The 25,354-nt window shown below is 34.0% G+C and overlaps 1 protein-coding gene across 2 annotated transcripts in view; it reads left to right on the top strand.

The window, feature by feature from the left end:
- The window catches only part of LOC110099443 (protein GLE1), a 61,746-nt gene that overhangs the window by 5,019 nt on the left and 31,373 nt on the right, over window positions 1-25,354 (top strand). For both annotated transcript variants that reach the window (XR_002303451.2, XM_020826586.2), the window contains exons 7-10: window positions 12,636-12,807; window positions 22,207-22,423; window positions 22,514-22,614; window positions 22,997-23,067. Coding sequence is in view for 1 of the 2 variants with exons in the window: in XM_020826586.2 (XP_020682245.1) it covers window positions 12,636-12,807; window positions 22,207-22,423; window positions 22,514-22,614; window positions 22,997-23,067 (561 nt within the window). In the remaining variant the exon portion in view is untranslated. The remainder of the gene's footprint in view (window positions 1-12,635; window positions 12,808-22,206; window positions 22,424-22,513; window positions 22,615-22,996; window positions 23,068-25,354) is intronic.

The raw sequence follows: 25,354 nt of genomic DNA, 5'->3' as shown, positions 1-25,354 counted from the left end.
GCAGTTTGGTCAGTGCTTAGATGTTGCTCTTATAAAAAGATTTTCTCTCTTCTTTTATGTTAAGTGCCAACTTAACATAATCTTTTGCCTGAATTACTTTTTTATTATTTGGGCTTTGTTGCATTTGTAACATACAATAAAGAAAAAGAGAATAACTTTTAGTTGACTGGTGAGTTCTTTGTGATCTTATGATTTAGCCATTCAGGCCACATGTGTACCGGGCTTAGGTTACTCTTAAGTTTCATGTTTTTATTCTAGATGGGTCCTTTAGTTCATAGTGCTTTGAATTGGAGGTGTCTTTTATGATAGAGCTTGACCTATGTATGACACATTTATTGAAGATATTATTTCTACTCATGGTAATTCACTCTCCAAAATCTATAATAGAAATTCTTTGATTCTCAATTAAGGTTATCTTTGTCTATATGATATACACAAATATATAATAGGTGACAAAAAATCTTCAAGTGTGATAAATACACCTCCTTATCTGTCGTTGCTTCTTCAGGAAGCCCAAAGTTGAATGCAATTATTGGTCCTTGTTTTATCATATATGCTATTGTGTTAATTGCATTTGCCCAAAAGATCTTGGGATGACATGGATGCAGTGTCATGCTTCTCTATATCCATTGAGAGTTTTTCTCAATCTTTTTTGCCATTCCATTTTATTGAGTTCAAGTGATTGTTTGTTCCATATACATTGTATGCAATTGCATTTGTTTTTGAATTTTGGGGTGTCATACCCATCATTTTTTTATCAAAGGTACTTAATTTTATCTTCAGTCTCATCATAAATTAGACTTTATCAATTCACTTTTGTGAAAACACCATGTTTACTTTCTTATAAAAAACTCTTATCTTTTAAATGTTATCATCTGTGAAGATGTAGTACAATGATCATATTAGAGAAGTGATGAGAGATGGCCCCATATATCTCTATGCACCAACTCTCACCTTTTGACCTTTAATTTTCTCTACTATTGGAGAAATCGACCTTCCTTTATTTGCCTAAAAATATTCTTTGCTTAATAGGGATTCATTTGACTTCAAACTTGGAAATTTATCTTTCGTATGTGAAACCTTCTTACTTTTTGCGTTCACATGTCTAGTCTTTGATGCATATATTTGAATTTGCCTCTGCTTCTACATTATTGTTAGCTCTAGCTATTCTTGTGTTGATGGCGGTGTAAAGAGTGTCCATCTTGTTGCATAAGTAATTACTAAGGTGCATTTCATTATTTTCCAAGTTTTGGCTTTGAAAGTGGCATAACGCCCTTTCACAGCTAGTTGCCCAATATAGATAAGTTTCATAAGTTTCTCCGTAATCTAGAGATGTGCCAGAGTTTGTTATTTTCTAAGTATTTTCATTTGTTGCCTTGATTGCCATATCTTAAATGCCCACATTATTCAAGGGCTTGCCATTAACGAAGAATACTTTTTTTATAATTGTTTATACTTCATCATTAATTTTTTGTTTGATGATGAACATTGTCACATCCCATTTGACCCTCTTATAGTCAATCTTGAGTGAAACAGAAAAGGAGAATCTTAATAGAACTCATTACTAACACCTATTCTAAAATATCTCTATTAGAATTGGGGAGTAAGAGTAGTCTATTCAGAATATCCTAACATATGATAATATATCAAGCTTTATACTTCATATCAGGAAGCATATATAATATATCTTAAATAAAATGCACTTCTCAATTGAAATATAGAGCTTTACTCAAACTTTTAAAATTCGTTTACGTACCTAAATGTCTGTATAACTCTTACTCTGATATACCCAAAAAGTGTATGTATACAAAAGAGTAGTCAACTGTCCTGACTACTACCCTACTGGCTCATTCTCCTTGCTTGCAATACAACCACTACTAATGAGATAGAGCTAATGAATTACGCAAGCAATGCATAAAAACTAATAATAATACATTGAGAATTGATTTAAAACACATGCAAATTTCTTACTGGTCATAAGAAATGCATAACATCAATTTCTGTCTTGTTTACTGTTTATACCATAGTACAAGTTATATGATGATCATAGGCTTATGCACCATTCCAACTTTCTAAAGGTTGGGTCCGAATTCCCAACTTTTATAATTGAAGCTGCTATCTCATTTAAGGTTGGATCCGAATTCTTAACTTTTTGAATTTCAAGAGTATAGGCTTCCCTTGTTAGTTCTTTCGCCATTACTTAAGAGGGCCTATCTGATACGACAGGGTTGTTTGTATAAGGCAAGAAAGGAGGTTAAAGGGGTGGGGCTCAGCAGTGAATTAATACATTATATTAGGAAGAAATCAATTAGGGAAACCTTTCTAAATGAGATTATTTCCTAATTGAATTATTTTCAAATTAAAGAGGGAGATATATTAGAAAGGGGGTTGAATTAGGAGATCCTTTCCTAATGAGATCCTTTCCTAATTAATTTGGGAAATCCTTTACCAATGGTTGGAAAAAGAGTTGAAGCATTGGAAGAAAGGTTGGAGGGGGAAGTAGGGTAACTATGAGTGGAAGTGAGATCAATAAATGAATGTATTTCAGTGATAGAAGTAAGGTTTTGGAACATGGAAGAAATGATGAAGCGGGTGTTGGAGCATCTTACTAAAGAGGTTTTGCTGGGAGCAAGAAGAAATCAGGAAGATGAGATGTTGAGAGAAGACGGGAGGTGGAAATTTTAGTAGAGGAGGAGGAAACACCCCACTTAAAGCCTATTACTAGAAGGGGGATGGGTAGGGAGTATGTAGGATTGAGAATGGGAAGAAGAGGATAGGAGGGTTGGATTCAGAGGAAGAAGGGGATATGAACGACAAAGGGAAGACGGGGAACCATGGAGGGACCACCATGCTCGTGCTTTGGGAGGTATAGGGGGCGGAAGGAGATATTGGTGCAGAGGGGATCAAAAGATTAGGAAGTTGAAAATGCCTGTATTTGAGTTGACAGAAGATGAGGACCCATATGAGTGGATATACAGGGTGGAGAGATATTTTATAGTAAACAGGTTGACAGAAGATGAGAGATTGATGGCCGCCGCCCATGTCTGGAAGGGAAGACACTTGCATGGTACCAATGGCGAGAGGCGAGGTACCTAATCCGTTTGTGGGATGAGTTCAGGGAATGCTTATTGGAGCGCTTTCAAGTTCAGCAGGATGGGGATTACTATGAGCAATTCTTTGCATTGACATAGGAGGGCACTTTGATGGAGTATCGTGAAAAATTCGAGCTTATGTCAGGACTTGTAGGGAGGTTATTAAAGGCAGTATTGGAGAGCAATTTCTTGAAATGCCTCAAACCAGAGTTGAGGGCAATAGTACGGGTGGCAAGACCCCGTGATCTGAGAGAGGCGATGGAGTTGACACAGATGATTGAGAATAAGAAGTCACTATAGAAGAGTTGTAAAGGAGGTAGTGGAAGAGGCTTTTATAGCATGGCAAGCACTTTCCTGGCATCTAGGATGCAGCTTGTACCAATTAAAAGAGAGACGCCAAAGGAGGGCAGTTCAGGAGCCCGACTAAGAGGAGATTTCAAGAGGCTAACTGAGACTGAATTACAAGACAAGAGAGCAAAATGATTATGTTTCAGATGCGACGAAAAATTTACACCAGGACATAATTGTAAAAATCGCACATTGGAGGTTCTCCTTGTTTGTGATGGGGAAGAGGTGGATGAAGAAGATGAATTGAAGGAGGAAGAAAAGGAGGAGCTCATGCATTTGGAGGTGGCGAAAGTTTCATTGAACTTTGTAGTGAGATTCACCCCGAATCATACTATGAAGGTAAGAGGGCATATAGGAGGAGAGGCAGTGCCGATCCTGGTGGACAGTGGGGCTACCCACAACTTCATATCAAACTTGGTGGTAGATAAACTAGGGCTGAAACTGATAGACAAGGGAGAGTTTGGAGTGATGATGGGTACAAAAAAAGTAGAGATGAGCAGAGGGATGTATCAGGGTTTGGTGGTAGAGTGGCTAGAGATTCATATCAAGGAGGATTTTCTTCCATTGGAGTTAGGAAGTATTGACTTGATCTTGGGCATGAAATGGCTACTGACTTTGGGGTAGACCAAGATGAACAAGAAGGCTTTGGCTATAGAGATTCAGGTGGAGGGAAGAACGATGTTAATTAAGGGAGACCCCAACTTATTAAAGGCAATTGTTTCATTGAAAACCATGGTTCGTTCCCTTCAAGGGGAAGGAGGAGGATTCTTGGTGGAGCTCCGGAGTCTGGAGGAATGAGAGAAAAATGGTGAAGAGGATATTCTGGACTTTGTCCAGCCCTTGCTTCAGCAGTTCAGGGAGGTATTCTAGCTTCCCCAAGGATTGCCACCCCCACGGGAGCACGAGCACTCTATTGTTCTGAAGAAGGGAGTTTCCTCCATTAGTGTTTAACCCTATTGATACCCCTAGATCCAGAAAGACGAGATTGAGAAACTGATTCTGGAGATGCTTGGAGCTGAAATCATTAGGACTAGTGTGAGTCCCTTCTCAAGTCCTATATTATTACTTAAGAAGAAGAATGGGAGTTGGATGTTATGTGTAGACTATCGTGCTTTAAATAAGGAAACAATACTAGACAAATTTCACATACTTGTCATCGATGAGCTGTTAGATGAGTTGCATGGATATGTGATATTTTCCAAGATTGACTTGGAATCCGGATAATATCAGATTAGAATGCGACCAGAAGACATCCATAAGAAAACTTTCAGATGCACGAAGGACATTATTTTTTTTTTATTTGATAGGGGCCGCGCAGACGCACAAAAGGCATTATGAGTTTTTGGTGATGCCGTTTGGCCTCACTAATGCACCGACCACCTTCCAGTCCCATATTAATAGGCTATTCCAGCCCTACTCACGAAGGTTTGTGCTGGTTTTTTTTGACGATATATTGGTTTACAACAGGTCTGAAGGGGAGCATTTGGAGCATCTAGGAGTTATGCTGTCAACCTTAATACAACACTCCTTATATGCCAACAAGAAGAAATGTTCATTTGCCCAGCCCAGAGTGAAGTACTTGGGGCATGTGATATCTTTGGAGGGAGCGGACCATCATAAGTTTGATGTCATGCTCAGATGGCCCATACCAAAAAATCCAAAGGAATCGAGAGGATTCTTGTGACTCATCGGCTACTATTGAAATTTTGTGAAGGAATATAGATCAGTAGCATAGGGCATTTGACAGAACAACTCAAGAAAGAAAATTTCAAGTGGGGGGAATTGACCACCAAGGCTTTTGAGGAATTGAAGAAGGCTATGACTAGTGTGCCAATCTTAGCCCTTCTGAATTTTTGTTAGCCTTTTATTGTGGAGACAGATGCCTTGGGTTTTGGGCTAGGAGTAGTGCTTATGTAGAACCAGAGGCTAGGGGCCTATTTCAGTCAGGTGTTGACGGCCCGAGCCAGGCTTAAATCAGTCTACAAGAGGGAGCTGATGGAGATTATGTCGGCCATTCATAAATGGCGATCATATCTCCTTGGAAGATATTTCATCGTTAGAATGGTTCAGAGAAGATTGAAGTATTTGTTGGAGCAGAGAATGGTCACTAAGGAGCATCATAGGTGGCTTTCCAAGTTATTGGTTTATGACTTTGAAATCCAATACTGACCCAGTTGCGGCGGGCGATAGGAGAGCATATTCCATCTTCTTTACTTCCCTTGACCCTTTCGGACGACATGGAGGTGTTGTTGGAACCATTAGAGGTCAAAGAAGTGTGCCGGGGAGTAATAAGAAGAAAAGAGGTGCTGATCAGGTGGAAAGATCTACCAGAGCATTAGGCCACGTGGCAGGATTACCAGATTATTCAATAGCAGTTCTTTGCATTCCACCTTGAGGACAAGTTGAAACTTTTGGAGGGGATTATTGATACGTCATGGCTGAACAAGGAAAGAAAAGAGGTTAAGGGGGTGGGGCCCAACAGGGAATTAATATATTATATTTGGAGGAAATCAATTAGGAAAACCTTTTCCTCATGAGATCTTTTCCTAATTTAATTATTTTCAAATTGAGGGAGACATATTAGGAAGGGGGCAGAATTATGAAATCCTTTCCTAATGAGATAATTTCTTAATTGAATTATTTTCAAATTAATGAGGGATATATATTAGTAAGGGGGTTGATTTATGAGGGAGGGAGGAAGCCTATTTAAGTCCATAGTAGGGCTTATTTTATTCTTATGTAGATTTCTGTCTTGAGTGTTGTAGTTTTCTTTTGTGAGAGTTTCTAGTGGCATCTAGGGCTTGAGAGAGAAGATCCTATTCTCGAAAGAGGATCAATTGTATCTTGCTTCTTGTTATTTGATTTCCTAGTATAAAATTCTGTTTTTTTGCTGAAATTTTCTATTGTTCGCTGATTTTTGTGGTTCAAATTGTATCATCATCCCCAAATATGACTTATTTCATCTTTCCAACACCATTCCCTTTTAACAATCATAATAGGTGCTATTGAAGTCACTACTTAATGAATCAACAAATATATACAAGGTATGATGGAATAAAGTGTTATTTTGAACATAACAATTGTGAGATTGCAAATAAATGAAATTTACTATTTCGTATGACACTCTTTAGGTATCTCTCCTCGTTAGCAATTGGTTCTTCTACAATACTCTGCCTTCTTTTTTTTTTTGTAAACAGCCTCAAATGAACCTTTCCTTATTGAACCTAAAATCTTTCCCTTACCTCTCTTTTCTCATTCTCCCTTCCTTCTCCTAACAAATTGCAGTAAACCCTTAGCCAGCAATATAGCAACCATATATTAACAACAATCATGACTTAATTTTGGCTTTTGTTCTCTTTTTTCCTTTTGATTTCGGCAAAAACAACTTATTTCTGCAAACTAATTTTAGCATACATTACTTTCAACACTCCTTTACTGAATTCCAGTAGTTATTTTCAGCAAACATGGCAACACCTTTCAAAATTTCAGTAAACTACAACAGCAGCCCTTACCTGCATTGTCTTAACTTATGCTTTCTGAAAATTCCTCCCACAATCACAGTCGCAACAGCAGCAGCCCCTCTCCCTGCATCTCACGGCATGCTGCTCCTTTGAACACCAGAAGCCAAATGACGGGGAATGGAAGGGAAAAGCTAATACCTACTAGTGCTTTGCTTTACTTATATTATATTATTATAATTTTCCTAATGCTTTTCCTGCTATTGACTTAACAATTTACTCCTAGCTGTAGGATTTAATCATTTAGGAAATCAGCCACTGCATGCAAGGGTAAGTGGGAACAAATTCTGTTATATTAAAAAAAAAAAACCTGTAATACACAAGCAATAGTTGCTGCCTATCTAACATTTAATTCAAATGTGATAACTAGGAATATAATTAATAATTAATACTTGTTAATTACTCCAGATTTGAAAAAGTTGAGATAAAGTTTGATGTTTATATCTAGCATTAATTAAATATACTGCTATATATATCATCAAACAAATAACAACAACGACAACAACAAGCCTTTATCCCACTATATGGGGTCGGCTACATGAATCCTTTTTCTCCATTGTGTCTTGTTAATGGGTCAAATTCTCATCTAAATCTAATAAAGAAAAGTCATTTCTAATATTTTCTAACCAAGTCTTTTTAGGTCTACCTCTACCTTTCTTAATATAATTGAAATATAATAAAAGGCCGCCATTTTATGCGAACAACTAAGGCAAATCTTTCTAATTTTATCTTCTATTGGAGCTACTCCAACCTTTTCATGTATATGCTCATTTCGTATTCTGTCCACCTGAGCATCCTCATCTCTGCAACACTTAACTTAATATTATGCTTCTCTTTTAATGGTCAACATTCTGCACCATAAAGCATTGCATATCTCACTACCATCTTATAGTATTTTACCTTAAGTTTGAGAGATACATTTCTATCACATAACAAGCCCGATGCATTCCTCCACTTCAACTGTCCAAGTTGAATTCTACTAATAATATCCCCACCTATTTCACCATCAGTTTGAACAATAGACCCAAGATATCTAAAACGTGTGCTCTTATTAATGACTTGTTCGCCAAAGTCACAATCCTCCCACTAAATCTATTATTACTAAAATTATACTCAATATATTCAGTTTTATATCTACTCAAATGAAAGCCTTTAGACTCTAAGGTTGACCTCCATAATTCAAATTTATCTTTAACTACCTGTCTAGTCTTATCAACAAGAATAATATGATCAGCAAAAAGCATACACCAGGGTACAACCTTTGCAAATGTCTAGTGAGAACATCCATGACTAAAGCAAAAAGATATGGGCTTAAGGCTGTTTCTTGATATAATCCAACTGAAATAGGATAATACTTGGTCAAACCACCTTGTGTTTGAACACAAGTAATAGCTCCTGCAAACATATCCTTAAAGACTTGAATATAAGCATTACTAACCCCTTTCTTATGTAGAACTCTACATAGCACTTATCTTGAAACTTTATCATATGCTCTCTCTAAATCAATAAAAATCATATGTTGATCTCCTTATTCTCTCTATACTTCTCCATCAAACCTCTCAATAAATGTATAGCTTCCATAATGAGTCAAAGGTTAGCAATTTTAATTAAAATAATCATTAAAAAAACATCCCAATCAATCACTTAAATTAATATCCACTCTATACTTCATCTTCTACAGGTGTTAGTGCAAGAGTTGACCACTTAGCTGAATTGAGTGATTTTTCATTTGGGAAATTTCATTTTTTATTTAATTTTTCAATTCTTCTATATATATTAATATGTATTAGATTACTTACATTTTCCTTATTTGATTTAGGTATTAGGTACTTTTTAGAAAGTAAGGTTTTTCTAAATTTATGCTCTCCAATGTGATACATTAGTTTATACATAATTTAATAGATCAAATTGAGTATTACATTTTTCTAAATTTAGTCAATAATTTTTTCAACTGGTAGTAGTGCTTTTTTTGTTGTAGTATTTGAATTAGGATTAGAGTTTTAACTTAAATGATTTAATTATTTGTTGTAACGATTGTTCTAATTTATAATCATTACCATTTTATTTATCTAATTAAGCACCAATTTTGAATTATTCCTCATTTTAATCGCAATTGTTAGTTGCAAATTTTATACAAGTTGGTTGAATATCAACATGCATTCAAATTAATAGAGGAGCAATAAAAATTTAATCATGTAGGGAATGGTACACCAAATAGAAACATGGCATAACAATGTAACAATAAATAATAGACATTGCAAGATAACAAGAGTACTAGAAGCTAACCGAATACAACAAACACATAATAAAATTGGGCCTCTTAAGCAGCGCTAAGTTTTTTAAACTTCAGCTAGACTTTAGATTTTTCAATTTGGCTAGGTTTCATTAACACTATTTCTCTAATGATCACTCTTTTGCTCCTTACCTTTATCCTTGGGATTAATTTTGGTATTACTAGGTAAGATGCCATGGGGTCTACTATTGAATGAATTTGCTAGCTGCCCTAATTGATTCACCAAATTCCTAATGGCAGCAACTTGACTTTATAATTGATTCCCCATTTGAAGCATTAAGGCTTCGTTTGGGACAGCTTTTTTATTGCTTTCTAAAACGGAGTTTTAGTACAAAAATAAAAAAATTGTACTAAAACTCTGTTTTAGAAAGCAATAAAAAAGTGGTCCCAAACGAAGCCTAAATCTTCTAAAGGTGACTTCTTTTCCTTGAATTGATTATTCTGATTAAAGCCTGGGGGATAAAAGGTATAGGGTTAACTATAGGATTCTAAGGAGGGTTCCAATGTCCTATAGGGCTGGACTGATTTGCATTCCACTGATTTTCATCATTATTATTACTCCTACTGAAATTTGGATGGTTCCTCCAACTTGGTTTGTATGTATTAGAATAGGGGTTATTGTGTCTTTCAATCCAATTCACATTCTCCACCCCTTAATTACTAAGATCACTACCAAAATTAATTAGATTTTCATCCAAAGGAATAGATGATCCTAAGGCCGTACTAACTCTAAAATTATCCAATTTCTTGGGCATGGCTGCTACTTAGGTACTCAATTTATAAAGAATATTAGACTCATAATTATCAACAAGAAGAATATCATAATTCAAGTTTACCTTCAACTCCCAATATAGTCTTATCAATAAGAAGATTATCATCAACAAAAAGCATTCACCAAAGTAGAACCTCTTGCAAATGTTTAATGAGAACATCTATCACTAAAGAAAAAAGATATGGGCTTAAGGCCGATCCTTGATGTAATCCAACCAAAATAGGAAAATACTTGGTCAAACCAGCTTGTGTTTGAATACAAGTAACAACTCTTGCATACATATCCTTAATGACTTGAATATAAGAATTATTAAACCCTTTCCTATGTTGAACTCTCCATAGCACTTCTCTTGGAACTTTATCTTACGCTTTTTCTAAATCAATAAAAATCATACGTATATCCTCCTTATTCTCTCTATGCTTCTCCATCAAACCCCTCAATAAATGTATAGCTGCCATAGTAGACCTACTTGGCATGAATTCAAATTGATTTTGAAAAACATTTGTGTCACGCCACAACCTATGCTCCATAACTCTCTCACATAGCTTTAAAGTATGACACATTAACTTAATTCCTCTATAATTTGCATAATCTTGTGCAGCACCTTTATTCTTAAAAATAAGAATTAACACTCTTATTCTCCACTCATCTGGCATCTTTTTAATCATCAAAATAATATTAAAAACTTTAGTAAGCCAAGAAATTCCTTCATCTCCTTAGCATTTCTACAACTCTATTGGAATATCATCGGCTCCAACAACTTTTTCACATTTCATTTTCTTTAAAGCCTCTTTAACTTTAGTTTTACTAATACGCCGATAAAAACTAATATGCCGATACTGCTATATATATCGAATGAATAAAAATGAAAATTAAGATTTGATATAGAGTTGACGTTTTAGGGAGGAATGATAAAATAGAGTAACTTAGGAAATAATTATGCCAATAATATTAAACTTACATTTTGAAAATTTTTGGTATTATTAACGTAATGGCTTATGATTCTAATATTTATGTTTCTATTGGATCTACATTGAGTTAGTGCATCTTAAATGATTTCCTTGGTGATATATATATTGTGGCTTCCTTTGACTTTGAACCTTTTTCATGCTTCTTCCTGCATTTTTTCATTATGTGGCTATGATTATCATAGTAACTGATTTCACTCGGACAATTTTGAGATTTTTTTATTAGTGCTTTGATTATGGACTCTTATTTTTGAGGATGTTTATGGAGTTCAACTGGCTCGTGATTGCACTAAACTCATTGGCGTGATTGATGACATTAAGCTTTGTATGGAATCTTGAGGTTGAATAACTTGTCCATTATATGTATTGGTTGACTATGGAGGTCTTTACTTACATATTGAAGAGCATTGAAGGCGACATTCATCCCAATGGATAGGAAATGACACCTAGATTTTCTATACTAAAGCTCTGACATTAGTTGTTAGAATATTGATAAAACTCTAAAAAAAAGAGAGAGAGAGATAATGAACACATAAGAGGTCATATATACATAACACAAAAGCTTAGGTTAATGAGCTCCACTTGCATCCATGCCTGTACAGGGTTCAAATTCCTCTAAAGATGAGTAAATCAAGGTATCTCCTTGTAATAAGTTAAATTTAACTATATATATATATACCAATTTTTCTATGTAAATTATTAAAAGGGAACAGAACCATCTATTACAATGACATGGATTGAACATAGAGAATAAGACATTATTTCTACTGCTATTATGCTCTTCCTTTTTTTTAAATTGCCAAAGCTTCTTCTTGCTATGACTGAAAGCTTCTCTTTTTTATGTAATTGAAACTAGCGTCTTCTATTTCTTCTTAAAGATGCAAAATATCTCTATCTTGCAAACACCTAACAAAATCTTCCCTTCTCTCTTGATTGACAATCGATCTCACTTGTCTCTTCTCTTTATATGCTTGTTCTTGTATGGCGCCTAACCTTACTTTCTAAGGTTCTATTTATAATGATAACAAAACATGAGTTTAAAGATAGGTTTATTAAAAAAATTACAAGATATTTTGATGTCAACAAAATATCTCATAGCTTACAAAAATATTTAATCATATCTTTGAGAATGTCAATCCAATATTTCCAATATATAGGAGATCTCAGTCATATGTTGTAAAGATTTGATGGGAGAAAATTTAATTAAATAGTTTTAAAAATTACCCCTTCATAATGTCGATAAAAATGTTTAATGTGATGACAGGATAATTGAGCCACTTTTCTTTGATAGTTGAGATAAAACAAAATCAGCGTCCTCATGATTGTGAAATGTTGGAAATGTATATATGGTTCATGTTGTAGTTCTTTAGGCAGTAGTGCCCCTTATAAGACATGCATATGCCTCCTACTTCTGGACGTGCACGTTATCTTGTAAACACCATCCTATATGTTGGCCAATGAAATAGGTAGTTGATTGCTATTGCTTAAGCATTTGTTTTATGGTTTATCTATCTTGTCATCTTTTTTTTATTTCTTTTGTTTGGGTGGAGGCACCTTCTCCATGTCATAAGACTGTTTTAGCTTTCTGTGCTTAGTTTTTCATACATTTGAAGAACATGTATTAACATTTTGTTCTCGTTGCAGAGCTGAAATACTTGATAGTCACTTATCCATCTTGCAAAGAAATCACGAACAAAGATCACAAATAGAAGAAAGAAGAATTAGAGATGATGCAACGCTTGAAGAAGCTAAGAGGAAGGAGAAGGCTTTAATTGACGAGAGATTGAGTCAAGAGAAAGCTAAAGTAGAAGCAGAGGTTGGCATTTCATGTTTTTACATTAGAAATAGAAGTAATTTGTGTGATTTGGACATGATTCGTATTTTCCATGAATGAAAAGATTTATTTTTTGTAATCATATATTTCATGATATATTTTGAACTTAATGGCTTTACATGATGGGGTTTACATTTTTTGTAGTCTTAATGGATTGTAAAATGCGTATCTTCTAGCAAGTAAATAATAATACGCGGCAAATTATCTTTGTAGCTTCAAATGCAAGTTTATGAAAATTATTGCAAATTAGCCCTTTTTTCTTACTATTTTTCATTATAATGCCTTATCTTATTTTCCAAACTACGTTTTCTAAGATAGCTTGTATTTTATGACTTCAAATGATATGGTGATACTTTATTGATAGTTAAATTAATTACTGATATATTGCTTAATGGTGATATCTGGAAATAGCTTCTTTTATTTGTAATATTAAGCCCTTTTTTCCACACATTAACATTCTATCTATTGTAATGAACTTGGTGTCTTGATTTTCGCAAAGCTTTATAAAAGTCACCCCATGTATTTGTAATAGGACATAGTTGTGTTTAGATAATGGTAGTTGGTCTTACAGGGTTAAATTTTCTATATGTATTTGTAATAGGACATAGTTGTGTTTAGATGATGGTAATTTGGTCTTACAGGGTTAAATTTTCTATCATATGAACTTTATCTCTTCTATACTTAACCATTTTACCTTGTTATTTAGTTAAGCCCAATGTAGTGTGACAATCAATCATTTTGTGGCTAGGCTCCATGACCCCTAGGTATGTTTTTCTTTTCCATAATTTTTTTCATAAAACATCTTACGTTTAATTTATGGATATTTTAAAATTTGGTCCTACAATCTTGCACCAGAGTGCAGTTATGGTCTTGATTTACCAAAACCCTTCATTTTGCTACCCAATTTTTTAAAAGAATATTATATTGTCATGTCAATTTATTTATAGGGTACATTATATACATTTGCAAGGATTATAGGGCATGTTTCATGTTGGTTTAGATTTTATAAAACCCTTCATTTCATGCAAGGTTTTCTTTTCCTTCAATGATGGTCCTTCGGTTAGCAAACTGTTAACTAAGATTAATTTATCACAACTGCCATTATATTTTCCTTGTCTCCCCCCAATCTTGTAGCTCTAGTTATATAATATATATCACAAGCATTTAAATTACCAGATTGTGACAACCATCTAAGTTCATCATATCTACAATTTGTGTATCTGAGGGCATTGATAATATATCAAGGGTGCTCTACGATGGAATGAAAGAGCTCCTCTTATTATGTTCAATTCGAAACTTATACTTTTCCAAAAAACAAAAATAAAATCACAAATTTGCTCATCCCTTCTTCCATCTTGTTGACAAAAGATTGGGCTCCAAAAACCTTGAAAGGACAACAAAGTAGATTAAAGAGTATTTTTCTAAAATCAGCCAAAAAAAGTTGGGCTCAACTGATTTTCTTCTCCAAATTCTTTTTTTGACATTTATTTGATAATAATGATTTTATCATTTCTCTTTTCTCTTTTGTTTGTTGTTCCAAAAAGACGAATAAAAGGCAACAAGGAAACCAATCAGAATATGGTGTATTCTTATTGATTCCCTTTATTTTTCATTGATGCCATGGATGAGGCGACCCTATTTGTTGATGAAATGTTGAAAAAATCAATGCTGGTCTCAATGATGGAGCTGGTGGTGTAAAGGGTGGCAATGACATCGATCAAATAGGCTGTACATATGCCAATGATGGCAAGGGATGTCAATATCACGATTGAGAATGGTTGGATGGATGAAGTCACATGAGTGGTGAATCACCATTATTGATGTGTGTTGACTGGCGTGGAACTTTGGTTGATGGTTGCACGATTCAAAATAAATCCTTTTTTTATTTTGGAATACAAGAAAATGTTATATAAGGAGAAAAATGTGTTCAAAACGTTTTGATTATATTGCTACCGATAATTAACAAAAAATTAACAATGTTATAAAAAAAGGAAAAAAAAACTCGGATGAAGACTAATATTTTATCTGTCCAATTTGTAATCTTATAAGGCTTAAGGGATGAAAATGGAAGCTTTTATTTTAAAATGCTTGTGTGAGTATTGTTCAATGCTTCAAGGGCCTCAGTGTAATTTATCCTGATTTCTAACATTTATTATGATAAAATGATAAAAGGAGAAAAGATTCTTGCATAACATTTTTTTCTTGATATAAGTGCTTGGTGGAGCCTTGAACTACAGATGTTTGAATTGCTTGAACCTTGGTGTTGTAAGAAGTTACTTTATCCCATTTTTAATCATTTAGTTATTTTTTGTTAGCTCTCTCTCTCTCTCTCTCTCTCTCATTCTTTCTCCTCTTCATAGTATGTCCACTTGATGTCTCTTGCTCTTCCTTTCACCCTCTCGCTCTCTCCCTTTTTCCATCTTTCCCTTATATTGGTTAAGGAAAAAGTGGCATGGAGACTTAGTGAAACCCAATAACGAGAGGCGTTAGGGTATTTTAAACTGAAGGTTGGGAGAGAATGGTTGAGTAATCTTAGGGTTGTAGACTAAGCTCAGAACTATAAGAGAAGTTGTCCGGGCTATAATAAGAAAGAATTGAAGAGATTGTCTTTGATTTTATAGACAACACTATATCTAAAGATCCCCCTAGATGAATTTTGCTGCAAATCAAATATCCTAAATATTAAGGAACCTTTTAGAGCCTTTTGTTGACCTCATGAGTTTGAGTTATATTATCGACTTTTGAAGATCACAAATATAATTTGGTTGATATTATTTCTTTTGGACTGATCCATCTTTGTGCATGTTTAGTACTAACAAACAACAAATGTACATGAAAGAGTTTAGATATATGTTTAATATGAAATCTAAAACATACGACGACTTGAACAATGACCATATGTCTAGCAGAAAATACTCAACTTGGAGTTTCAAGATTGGTTAGAGATAATCTAGACGAGAGCTACAATAGTCATGTTTAAGTGTTGAATTTTTTTCTTTATTTTGAATATATATGTGTGCACGCGCGCACGCGTTCAAGATAAAGTGACTTGTGAAATAACCAACATACACACATGAGTGAAATCATCATCAACAAAAACAATAACATCAACAAGCCTTTATCCCATTTTATGGGGTTGGCTACATGAATCCTTTTTCTCTATTATGCCCTATTAAGAGTTAATTTTTCTTTTAAATTTAAAATTAAAAATCATTTTTAATATTTTCTAACTAAGTCTTTTTAGGTATACCTCTACCTTTCTTAACATAGGCTACATCTACTCTCTTATTAAGATCATTGGAATGCCGATGTTTTATGTGACAAAACCATATAATCACTATAGTTACTCCAACCTTTTCACGTATATAATCACTTTGCATTCTATCTCTAAGTTTAAAGCCACTCATCCACCTAAGGACGAGTGAAATCAATAAAAAATATTTTTAAATTTTTAATTAATACAAATTTATTATATAAATTGTATTAAATGATGTGCCTTGCAATGAGACATTCCGGATAGGATTGATTTGTGTTAATTAAGGAATTCTCAACTCATTTTATTGTATGATATATATCATATTGTACCATCATGTTTAGTTTCAAATTTAAATCATAATACATCTTTTCCTTAATTTTATTAATTTATAATTTAAACTATATTGTATGACGTAGTTCCTAATTTAATCTAGTTAAGTTGTGATAGTTAATGTGTATTAGGTCGAATTAATTTTATTGCACTATACATCATATAGGTCGATCATACAGAACATGATTTTCATGGAACCCCCTTGAACTAATTATACTATATGATGTCTGCATCATATTGTACGACGTGCCCGTAGTTTCAAAATCGTTAGTTTTAGGGTTTGATTTTTTTACATGTGATATAAATTCTAATATAAAATCCTAGAAATCCGAAAGAGCTTAAAAAACTTGAGAGAAAGTAAAAGAGATGAGTTATTTTGAGAGAGATTTTTTCTTTTGATTTGAAAACTGAAATACATATGATCTCATTGTGAGAGTGCACTTGTTATTGTTGTTTTTCTTTTCCCTTTCACCTTAATCCTCTAGTTACGTTATATGGCTTGTTGAGAGCATGTTGTACTAAAGATTTTAATGGATCAGTGATATCTCAATGCTTTCTTTAGTATGTTTTTGGTTAGTTTGTGGGCTAGAATAGTAGTATCCTTGCTTGGAATAGAAGAGTCTGTAGAGCTTCTCCATTAACCCCCCAACAAGGTGAGGGTTTCTCCGCTAAATGGCGATTGAAGGAGAGATTTGTGGAACTTAGTGTTAGAGGTCTTAGGGCATGAACTTAGGCGTTAGTGTCAAACCACATAAAGATTAATCCGCATAATATTTTTTTTTTATTATCTTCACTTTCTTGCATCGATATTTATCCTTAGTGGGTTTCGTTACTTTTGTTCAATAGATGAACTTGTGATGGATGATAATTTTGTAGCTTGCATAAATCTCTAAATCTATTCTTAGTTGGTGATAATTGTATTGTGAGATCTAGTCAAATAACATTGCTATATTTATCTTTAAACTTGTCGCAGCATTTGCTTTACATTTCGTTTACTCTTTAGTATAAAAAAATTAAATTTATTTTTCTTGCTACTTTTAATATTTTAGTACTTTAAAATCTTACTTTTTTTATTTGTTAAGTAAAAGAAAAAGAGCAAAATACCAATTCAGCCCTCTCTTGGGTGTTGCCATTCTCTATATCTTTTAATCTGTTACAGTATCTTTTATTAGGAACTGTGGTTGTTGATTATAAATATTTTATGAAATAAATCTTGGTTTTTCGTGAAGGGTTTGAAACCAAAATTTTCTAGAACATAACATTTTGAATTTTGTATTGGCCAATTTTCTCTCCCTTAGACTGTTTCAACTTCCATCACTTACTAGTAATCAGCCTCCATGTGCATGTTCACTTTCATGGCTCTCTTTGGTGATTTGTCTCTTTGGTGACTAATTTGTTGCTGCATCAATTCCACTAAATCTTTTGTTTATATTATTCTTTATTATTCTTATCCTGAAGTGCATGGATTGTTATGAAGAGTTGCTGATGTGTTCACTCTCCATGTGTTTGTTCTTTCTCCTCCCCTGCAAATTTATAATAATTGGTTGGTGGCTATCTACCATATCTTAATGCGAAGATGGTGACATTGCAAAGTTGTGACCTCTAATAAATTTGTGACTAAGTAGTGGTGTTAAGAGTGTATATAAGAATATCACTCAAAAGTTGGAGAACCATTGACTTGATCATTTAGTCTTTAGGTCTTTGTACAACCTTGTTGATGCATGGGAGGTTGGACCAACTAGACTTCACAAAAGCTACAACGATGCAGGAGAAAGTGCAACTTTTCATGTATTATAATAAGTTGTTTTTGTAATAAAAATACATTGGAGGGTCATGTGAGAGTGCTTCAGGGGCTTCAACAAACATTAACAGAAGTCATTGAAGTTGACTTGAATGTTGGATAGAAAAAAATATAATCATATATTAAGCTCATAAGAAATTATGAGCTAATTGCAATATTGGCTAAAATACTAATGGTGAATTTACATACATAGCACTCAAAATTATTTTATTTAAATATTTAACTCCTAAATTTCATTATTTACATAATATAACATTTTTTTAATGGAAGTTAGCAGCTTGGCAAAATCTGTCGGGAAGTCGTGATGAATCTCGCTGAGAATTCATGACAAATAGCATGCCAATGTATTAGTTTTAATGTATTAAATTTATTTTGGGTGTTATATAAGTAAATACTGAAGATTAGGTGTTAAATATGTAAATAAGAAAGTTTTGATTGCTAGGTATGTAAATCTCCCGACAATAAAACAATAAAATCATATTATAGTGCGCTTAATATAAGAGCAAACGATATAACCTCCACGGTGATATTTAATAGATTTTCTTTTCATTTTAAAAGTTAAACATGAATACCAATGAAGATATGGACATGATTTATTGTATCTTAGAAATATATGAAAGGTGATGCTTAGGGTGTTATTGGATATTAAGCATTTGCGATAACCAAAACTACTAACATATATATGAAAATATTAAAGCATTTTTTTTATTATTAAATGCATAGCTTAGGAGTACCTGTAGTGTCAAAATGGTGAGATTAGGTTATAACGAGTGACATGAAGATGAAAAAAAAAAGCATAATGAGATTATTTTTGGGATATGTTTTCAGTGGGTTTTATCGAGTGACATCGAGCAATGTTTAGTTTGCTTCATTTTTATTCGAAAGGGCATGATTTGAATTTGAAAACTATTTATCTATAGTGCACTTAGGTTGCATACATTGACCACATGAGCAGGCGTGATGTGATTTGCTTGAATTTTTTACTGAAATATCAGAAGAATATTATTCAAAAGCCATATATAGTTGGTAATGCTTCATATAAACTAGTATATTAGCTGGCAAGGATTAAAAAATAGCTATTATGAAGCCAAACATAGCTAGTATGAAGTAAAAATGTATAGTTTTAAGTTAGAAGTGGCTAAAGATGATATGAGATCAATGGCTAATAATTGAGCAAAAACTTAACTTATGAAATCAACAACAGTCATGGATGATCTCCGACCTACTTTGTCCATGCACTCAACTACCAGGAAGCCAAAGAATTAATAACCTATTAAGTAGAAGAAATAAGCCTAGCTAACTAAGTTAGAAATAACTACCCTATTATCAACATCCTAATAATATTTGATAAAATTAAGTTGACTATTGAGGCCAAAAAAGAAAAAAAAATCATCGAAAGATATGAAAGAAATTGACTTCCAGTGTGGAAGGAAGAATTATCACTCTATTTTGTCTCCCCTCTAGAGTTATAATGATTTCTACTGATTATCAATATTTCATTCTTATGTCAGAAAGGTATATTTACTCTCATGAGGTTAATAATTTTTTGATAGCATGTGAAATTTATAGTTTTATTGAGAAAATAAGGAGGATCTACATATGGTTTTTATTGATTTAGAAAAAGCATATGATAAAGTTCCAAGAGAAGTGCTATGGAGAGTTCTTGAAAAGAAAGGAGTTAATAATGCTTATATTCAAATCATTAAAGATATGTATGCAAGAGCTATTACTTGTGTTCAAACACAAGGTGGTTTGACCAAGTATTTCTTTATTTCGGTTGGGTTACATCAAGGATCAGCCTTAAGCCCATATCTTTTTGCTTTAGTCATGGATGTTCTCACTAGACATTTGCAAGAGGATGTACCTTGGTGTATGCTTTTTGCTGATGATATTCTTCTTGTTGATAAGACTAGAGAGGGAGTTGAAAGTAAACTTGAATTATGGAGGTCAACATTAGAGCTAAAGGTTTTCGCTTGAGTAGATATAAAACGTAATATATGGAGTGTAATTTTAGTAGTAATAGACCTAGTGAGGGGATTGTGACTTTGGACGATCAAGTCATTAATAAGAGTACATGTTTTAGATATATTGGATCTATTATTCAGAGTGATGATGAAATTGATGGAGATATTATCAGCATAATTCAAGTTGGATGGTTGAAGTGGAGGAATGCATCGGGCTTGTTGTGTGATAGAAAAGTACCCCTCAAACTTAAGGGAAAATTCTATAAGATGGTAGTGAGGCCTGCAATGCTTGAGAAAAGAGAGGAAGGAGCTGGCATACTGTTGCTTGGAAACCCTTGCCCTAGGATTTCCTGTATCTTGGATGGCGTACCATGGGAGGAGAGAGAAAACATTTCTATTGAAGGCCTAGCTTTTTATGGAAAGGGAGAGATAAAGATATTGAGGAGGAATTAATTTGGATCACTTATAGCATGAAAAATATGAGCCAATCCAAATTGGCTCCAATCTAGTAAACCTTTTCCTTAATATCCATACATTCATTTAAATTATTGATAGTCTTGAAAATTAATTAAGCTAATGGATCTGTCACATGCATATCAAAATGCTTAAGCATGAAAATGAACATAATCATTGATTAGTAATAGGAAGATTGCTTATTTTGCTCCAATAAAGTTGGTTGGCCACTTAAAATAAGGAGGATGATTCTGTAGAGTGATTTGAAGATAGTTTTCTTGATTTTGTCCAGACAAATCTCTCTCTTTATCCTGGCAGCCAATCATTTTTATTGAATTTTAAATTGAAAATTTTTGCAATTTGGCCCTCAGTCCATTTTTTTAATTTTATGATTCAAAGTTGATTCTGCAATTTCTTTTTAAGATTCTCCTGGATCATAGTGTTAGCTTTTGAAAAGATGAAATGGATGTAGATGATAGTACGGGACAGTAATCTGAAGCAGTTTAACATGTGACTGAAGTGTTTAAGTTGTGTTTTGCAGGTATAGTAGGAAAACAGGACCATTATACATGCTGGTATGTGCTAGAAGTTTCATAATAGGTTCAGGAATGTAATCTATGATTATGTCATTTGGACTGAACTATGTAGGACTACTGTATAACTGGATTTTGAGAATATTCATGAGTAACATAACATCATGAGAGGCGATTTTTCTATTTGTTTTTGCTTTGGCGTCAGATGAATTGGTTAAGCACTGCTGCCTTTAGTCACTAAGTGTACATAATACGAATATGGCTGTTATGATGGAAGCCCAACACCAGTATGCTGCAGCTAGGTTTTTTCTTGTTGAGGTTCTTACTCTATAACATAATGTTTCCCAATTGATTCATATTTGCTATGACATTAAGCTTTTGCGAACTAGATTCTTGGGCGATCTACTTACTAGATTATGCTGAAGGTTCTTCTCATCATTTATGCTGTATATTTTCTGGAGTGTGGGTAGATCATAAGCTTGTCCTCCATATATTTAGAAACTGGAACTTAAAAGTAGTGATTCAACACCGTCAAAGCAATATATTGCTTGAAGTTCTTAAGAACATACATTTCCTTTTTCTTGTTAGCCCTCTTTATAAAATAATTATAAATTTGGCAAATACTAAAAAAAGTTGGTTTGTAATATAAGATACTTCATTTGTGAGGGTATATAGGAAATATATCAAGAGAGCTATGACATCTAGACTTGCATGCCATAGCTTCATCTTTGGCTTTGTACTGCTTTGCCCCATGTCCTAGTTTGTTTTGGATGCAACAACAGTTTTCCTTCCCTAAAGAAGTGTTTAGAGTACCTGATAGATTTTATACTCTGTCATCACCTGAACTTTTTTTTTTTCTGTCATTAAAATGTTAATTTGGTTGTTTTGTATATAGTATCATACAATCATTATTGCAATTCCTATTTCCTAGAATAAATGGAAGCTTTATGTTGTTTTCCAGTTGTCAACTTTTTTTTCTTTTTACATTATGTTGTTCTCTACCTAAAGATTGCTTTAAGTGCCTTCTCTGGATATTTTTTACAGGTTAGATTGAAAGCTATTAAACAAGCTGAAGCACAAAAAGCAGCCTTGGAAGCCGAAAGAAGAGAAGCTAAAGAGGCTGCAGAAAAAAAAGCTGCTAGACTACCAGAGACTGCTGCTGAGGATGCTTCTAAAAAGGAATTTAGAGAACCAAAAGGAGAAGAAAATACTCAACCACTAAGAAGCACTAAGAAAGGAGACTCTGTTACTAAGCAACTAGGTTTGGCGTTACCAAGAACATATGGTTGAAAAAGAGGAAGTATTCTACTGCTTAAATGTAACTCAATCTACAAATAAATTTTTTTGACAGGCATCAGGATTATTGCTTCTAAAGCTGCACTTAATGCTGAGTCTACCCGCCTTGCAATATACAATGGAGTTGCTGGAAAGATCAATGTTGTTGTTCAGAAGGTTATCATTTATTATACTATTTGAACATTGTGAATTTTGCACCAAAAGAAGAAAAAAAGAAAATTGAAAAGTTTGCCAAAAACAAAAAGTATCTATTGTCCTGATATATTCCCTGAATTTATTTTGGGGTTTCATTTTTTCTAGATTAAGTTGTAGTACCATAGAAGCTTGCTTTACTTAGTGTGCAATGCATGCTGGCTTTGAACACATTATGCTGCGCAATCCCTTATTTCTGAAGTATTCTCCATTCACCTCTGAACTTTAAAGTTTCTGGTTTTGCATGCAAATTCTAAGTGTTGCTTTTTTTTTTCTTCCAAAAATCACACTTCTTCTGTCAACTGACGTAGCTACTCTATTTAACTATTTGTATTTTTTTTCTTAGAATCTTGATAAACATGGAAGGCAGATGTACAAATATATTAAGCAAGTAGGAGGCACTGTGGAAAATGTCAGGTTTGTCTCACACCAATTCTATTTTTTGCTACAGTTTTAGTTTGTATATCCAATTTATTATCCTTCCCATTGAACTATACATTTGTACGACTTTTCAGGTTTTTGTGCCTCGATTATAAAGTTCCATGGCTTATTAGGATGTGGATTTGAATAGAATGGATGTAATATTACAATAACAAAAGGAGTTAGTTATATCAATATTGACACTTTACTCCTGCGCAAGATACTGTGCAATCTGAAAAAGTTAGCTGAGATAAACCATGGAACAAAATGGAATATTTATGAATAAATTGAAAATGTTTTTAATGTAACGGAAGGTGTAGAGGTTATATGAATCTCCTTTTACTACCAATTTTTGATGTAGACAAGGGATATAGGGAGCCTATATCTCTTGAACACAATAGACACACAAGAAGAAATCTGACACAATGAGTAGAACTTAAAACAAATTTTATTAAATAAACGCTAACGACCCAAAACTAGACAAACAGAACAAAAGATGCTAGGAGATTTTAAAGAAATAAAAAAAAATGCTATCCTCAGACAACTGTCAGAGCGGGTTCCTCACATGCATCGAATTTATAGGTTAAATAATTAAAGTGCATAGAACTAGCAAACCGATGGTCCACCACTGCAAGACTGTCCCAAATGCTTCCAAATCAACCTAGATACGACACCCTAAAGTTGCTTCACTGTTGAGAAGAAGGATACAGATGGAGTGGCACTTGTGGAGTGACGGAGAGATTAGAATCCCGAGAAGAAAGGGTGGAAAGAGCCCGCAGGATTTCCGGAGGGGGATGAGAAAAGAAGGTTGGAAAGAGCCCGCATGATTTTCGAATAAACCCGCAGGTTAATAGCAAATATGCTCACAAATATCAACTGTCTTTTCTTCATAACATCTTCTCATATATATAAGCAAAAGAGAGGAATGCCAAGAGTCACATGACTTTAATTTCCATTAGAACCGAAGCATAATAGGCATAGAAAACTTCCCCCAAAGTTCACGGATAAACACCCAAACCAGGAACCAAGGAGGCAATCAGCAGGCCGATAATGCAAAGCAGCAAAGCCATAGTTTTCGGAAAACAGCCAGCATTAATTCTGAAGGAATAGTTACAGGAATCATAGGTAACTCACGGCACCAAGGAGCCAGCAAGCAGGCCGAATTCAAAGCAGCAAAATCACGGGAAAATACATCCCTGTTCCGAAATCTGAGACCGGATGGACCCCCAAAGCATTCAGTTATAAATTCAAATGCTTTGAATTCAGCCTCCATTTTAAAAGCAAGCTAAGGTCTAGAGTGGATCCTAGGATCTGGCTCTAGGAAAGGATCTTAAGGTCTAGAGTAGGCCCTAAGGTCTTGAATTGATCTGAAGTTTGGAAGGGCCTTAGTGACCTCATACAAAAATGAGGTCAATAACTTCATAATGAGGTACCTTTTGAGAATTAAAGAGCTACTAAACTTCAGCTCAAGCAACTTAGAGAACAAGCTCAAAATCGAATGCTCCAAAACAACCAACCCGTGAACCACTAGCAGCTAGGGACCAATCGAGCCAGCAAACCAAAGGTCTACCAAGCCATATGCACTACCTACCATGATCATTGGATGCTTTCCCATCATTGGATAGCTAAAAAAGAAAAGAAAACAAAATATACTATTGTTCAAATAAAATAAAAAGTACATAAATTTTTGATAGCATCAATTCTCCCCTGGTGGAAAAATCTCATTTCCTGATGAGAACGTATCAACAACTCGTTCATAAAGCTCCAAGTTTTTCTTTTTTAGATTAGCAGCATCAATCCATGTACAGTCAATCATTGGCCGATTGCTCCATTTGACCAAAAACTTTTTGTGCTCTCCATGCCTCGTTTGAATAACCTTCACATCAATAACATCTTCGATTTGATCTTCAGACTTTACCAAAGGAGCAGAGAGTGGTAAAGTTTCAATATCTACAAAATCGTCAGAATCTCCTTCATACAAAGACAGGTCAGAAACATTAAAAACAGGTGAAGTGCCAACAGTATCTGGTAAATCTAGCAAATAGGCATTAGCACCTAATTTTTTAATCACACGAATAGCGCTTTTCTCGACTCGTGTATTCTTGATCAAAGCCATTTCTCAAATATATTATGTATTATGTGGTGAATTTGATACTTTACTTCTGCACAACATACTGTGTGATCTGATAAAGTTAGGTGAGGGAAGCCTTGGATCAAAATAGAAAAATTGATGAGTAAATTCAAAAAGTTTTTCATGTAAAGGATGGTGTGGAGGTTATATGGA

Source organism: Dendrobium catenatum, unplaced genomic scaffold (genome assembly GCF_001605985.2).
Source record: "Dendrobium catenatum unplaced genomic scaffold, ASM160598v2 fragScaff_scaffold_589, whole genome shotgun sequence".
NCBI lineage: Eukaryota > Viridiplantae > Streptophyta > Magnoliopsida > Asparagales > Orchidaceae > Dendrobium > Dendrobium catenatum.
The sequence above is the reverse complement of the archived record's forward strand: the minus strand, read 5'-3'. Positions and strand labels throughout refer to the sequence as shown.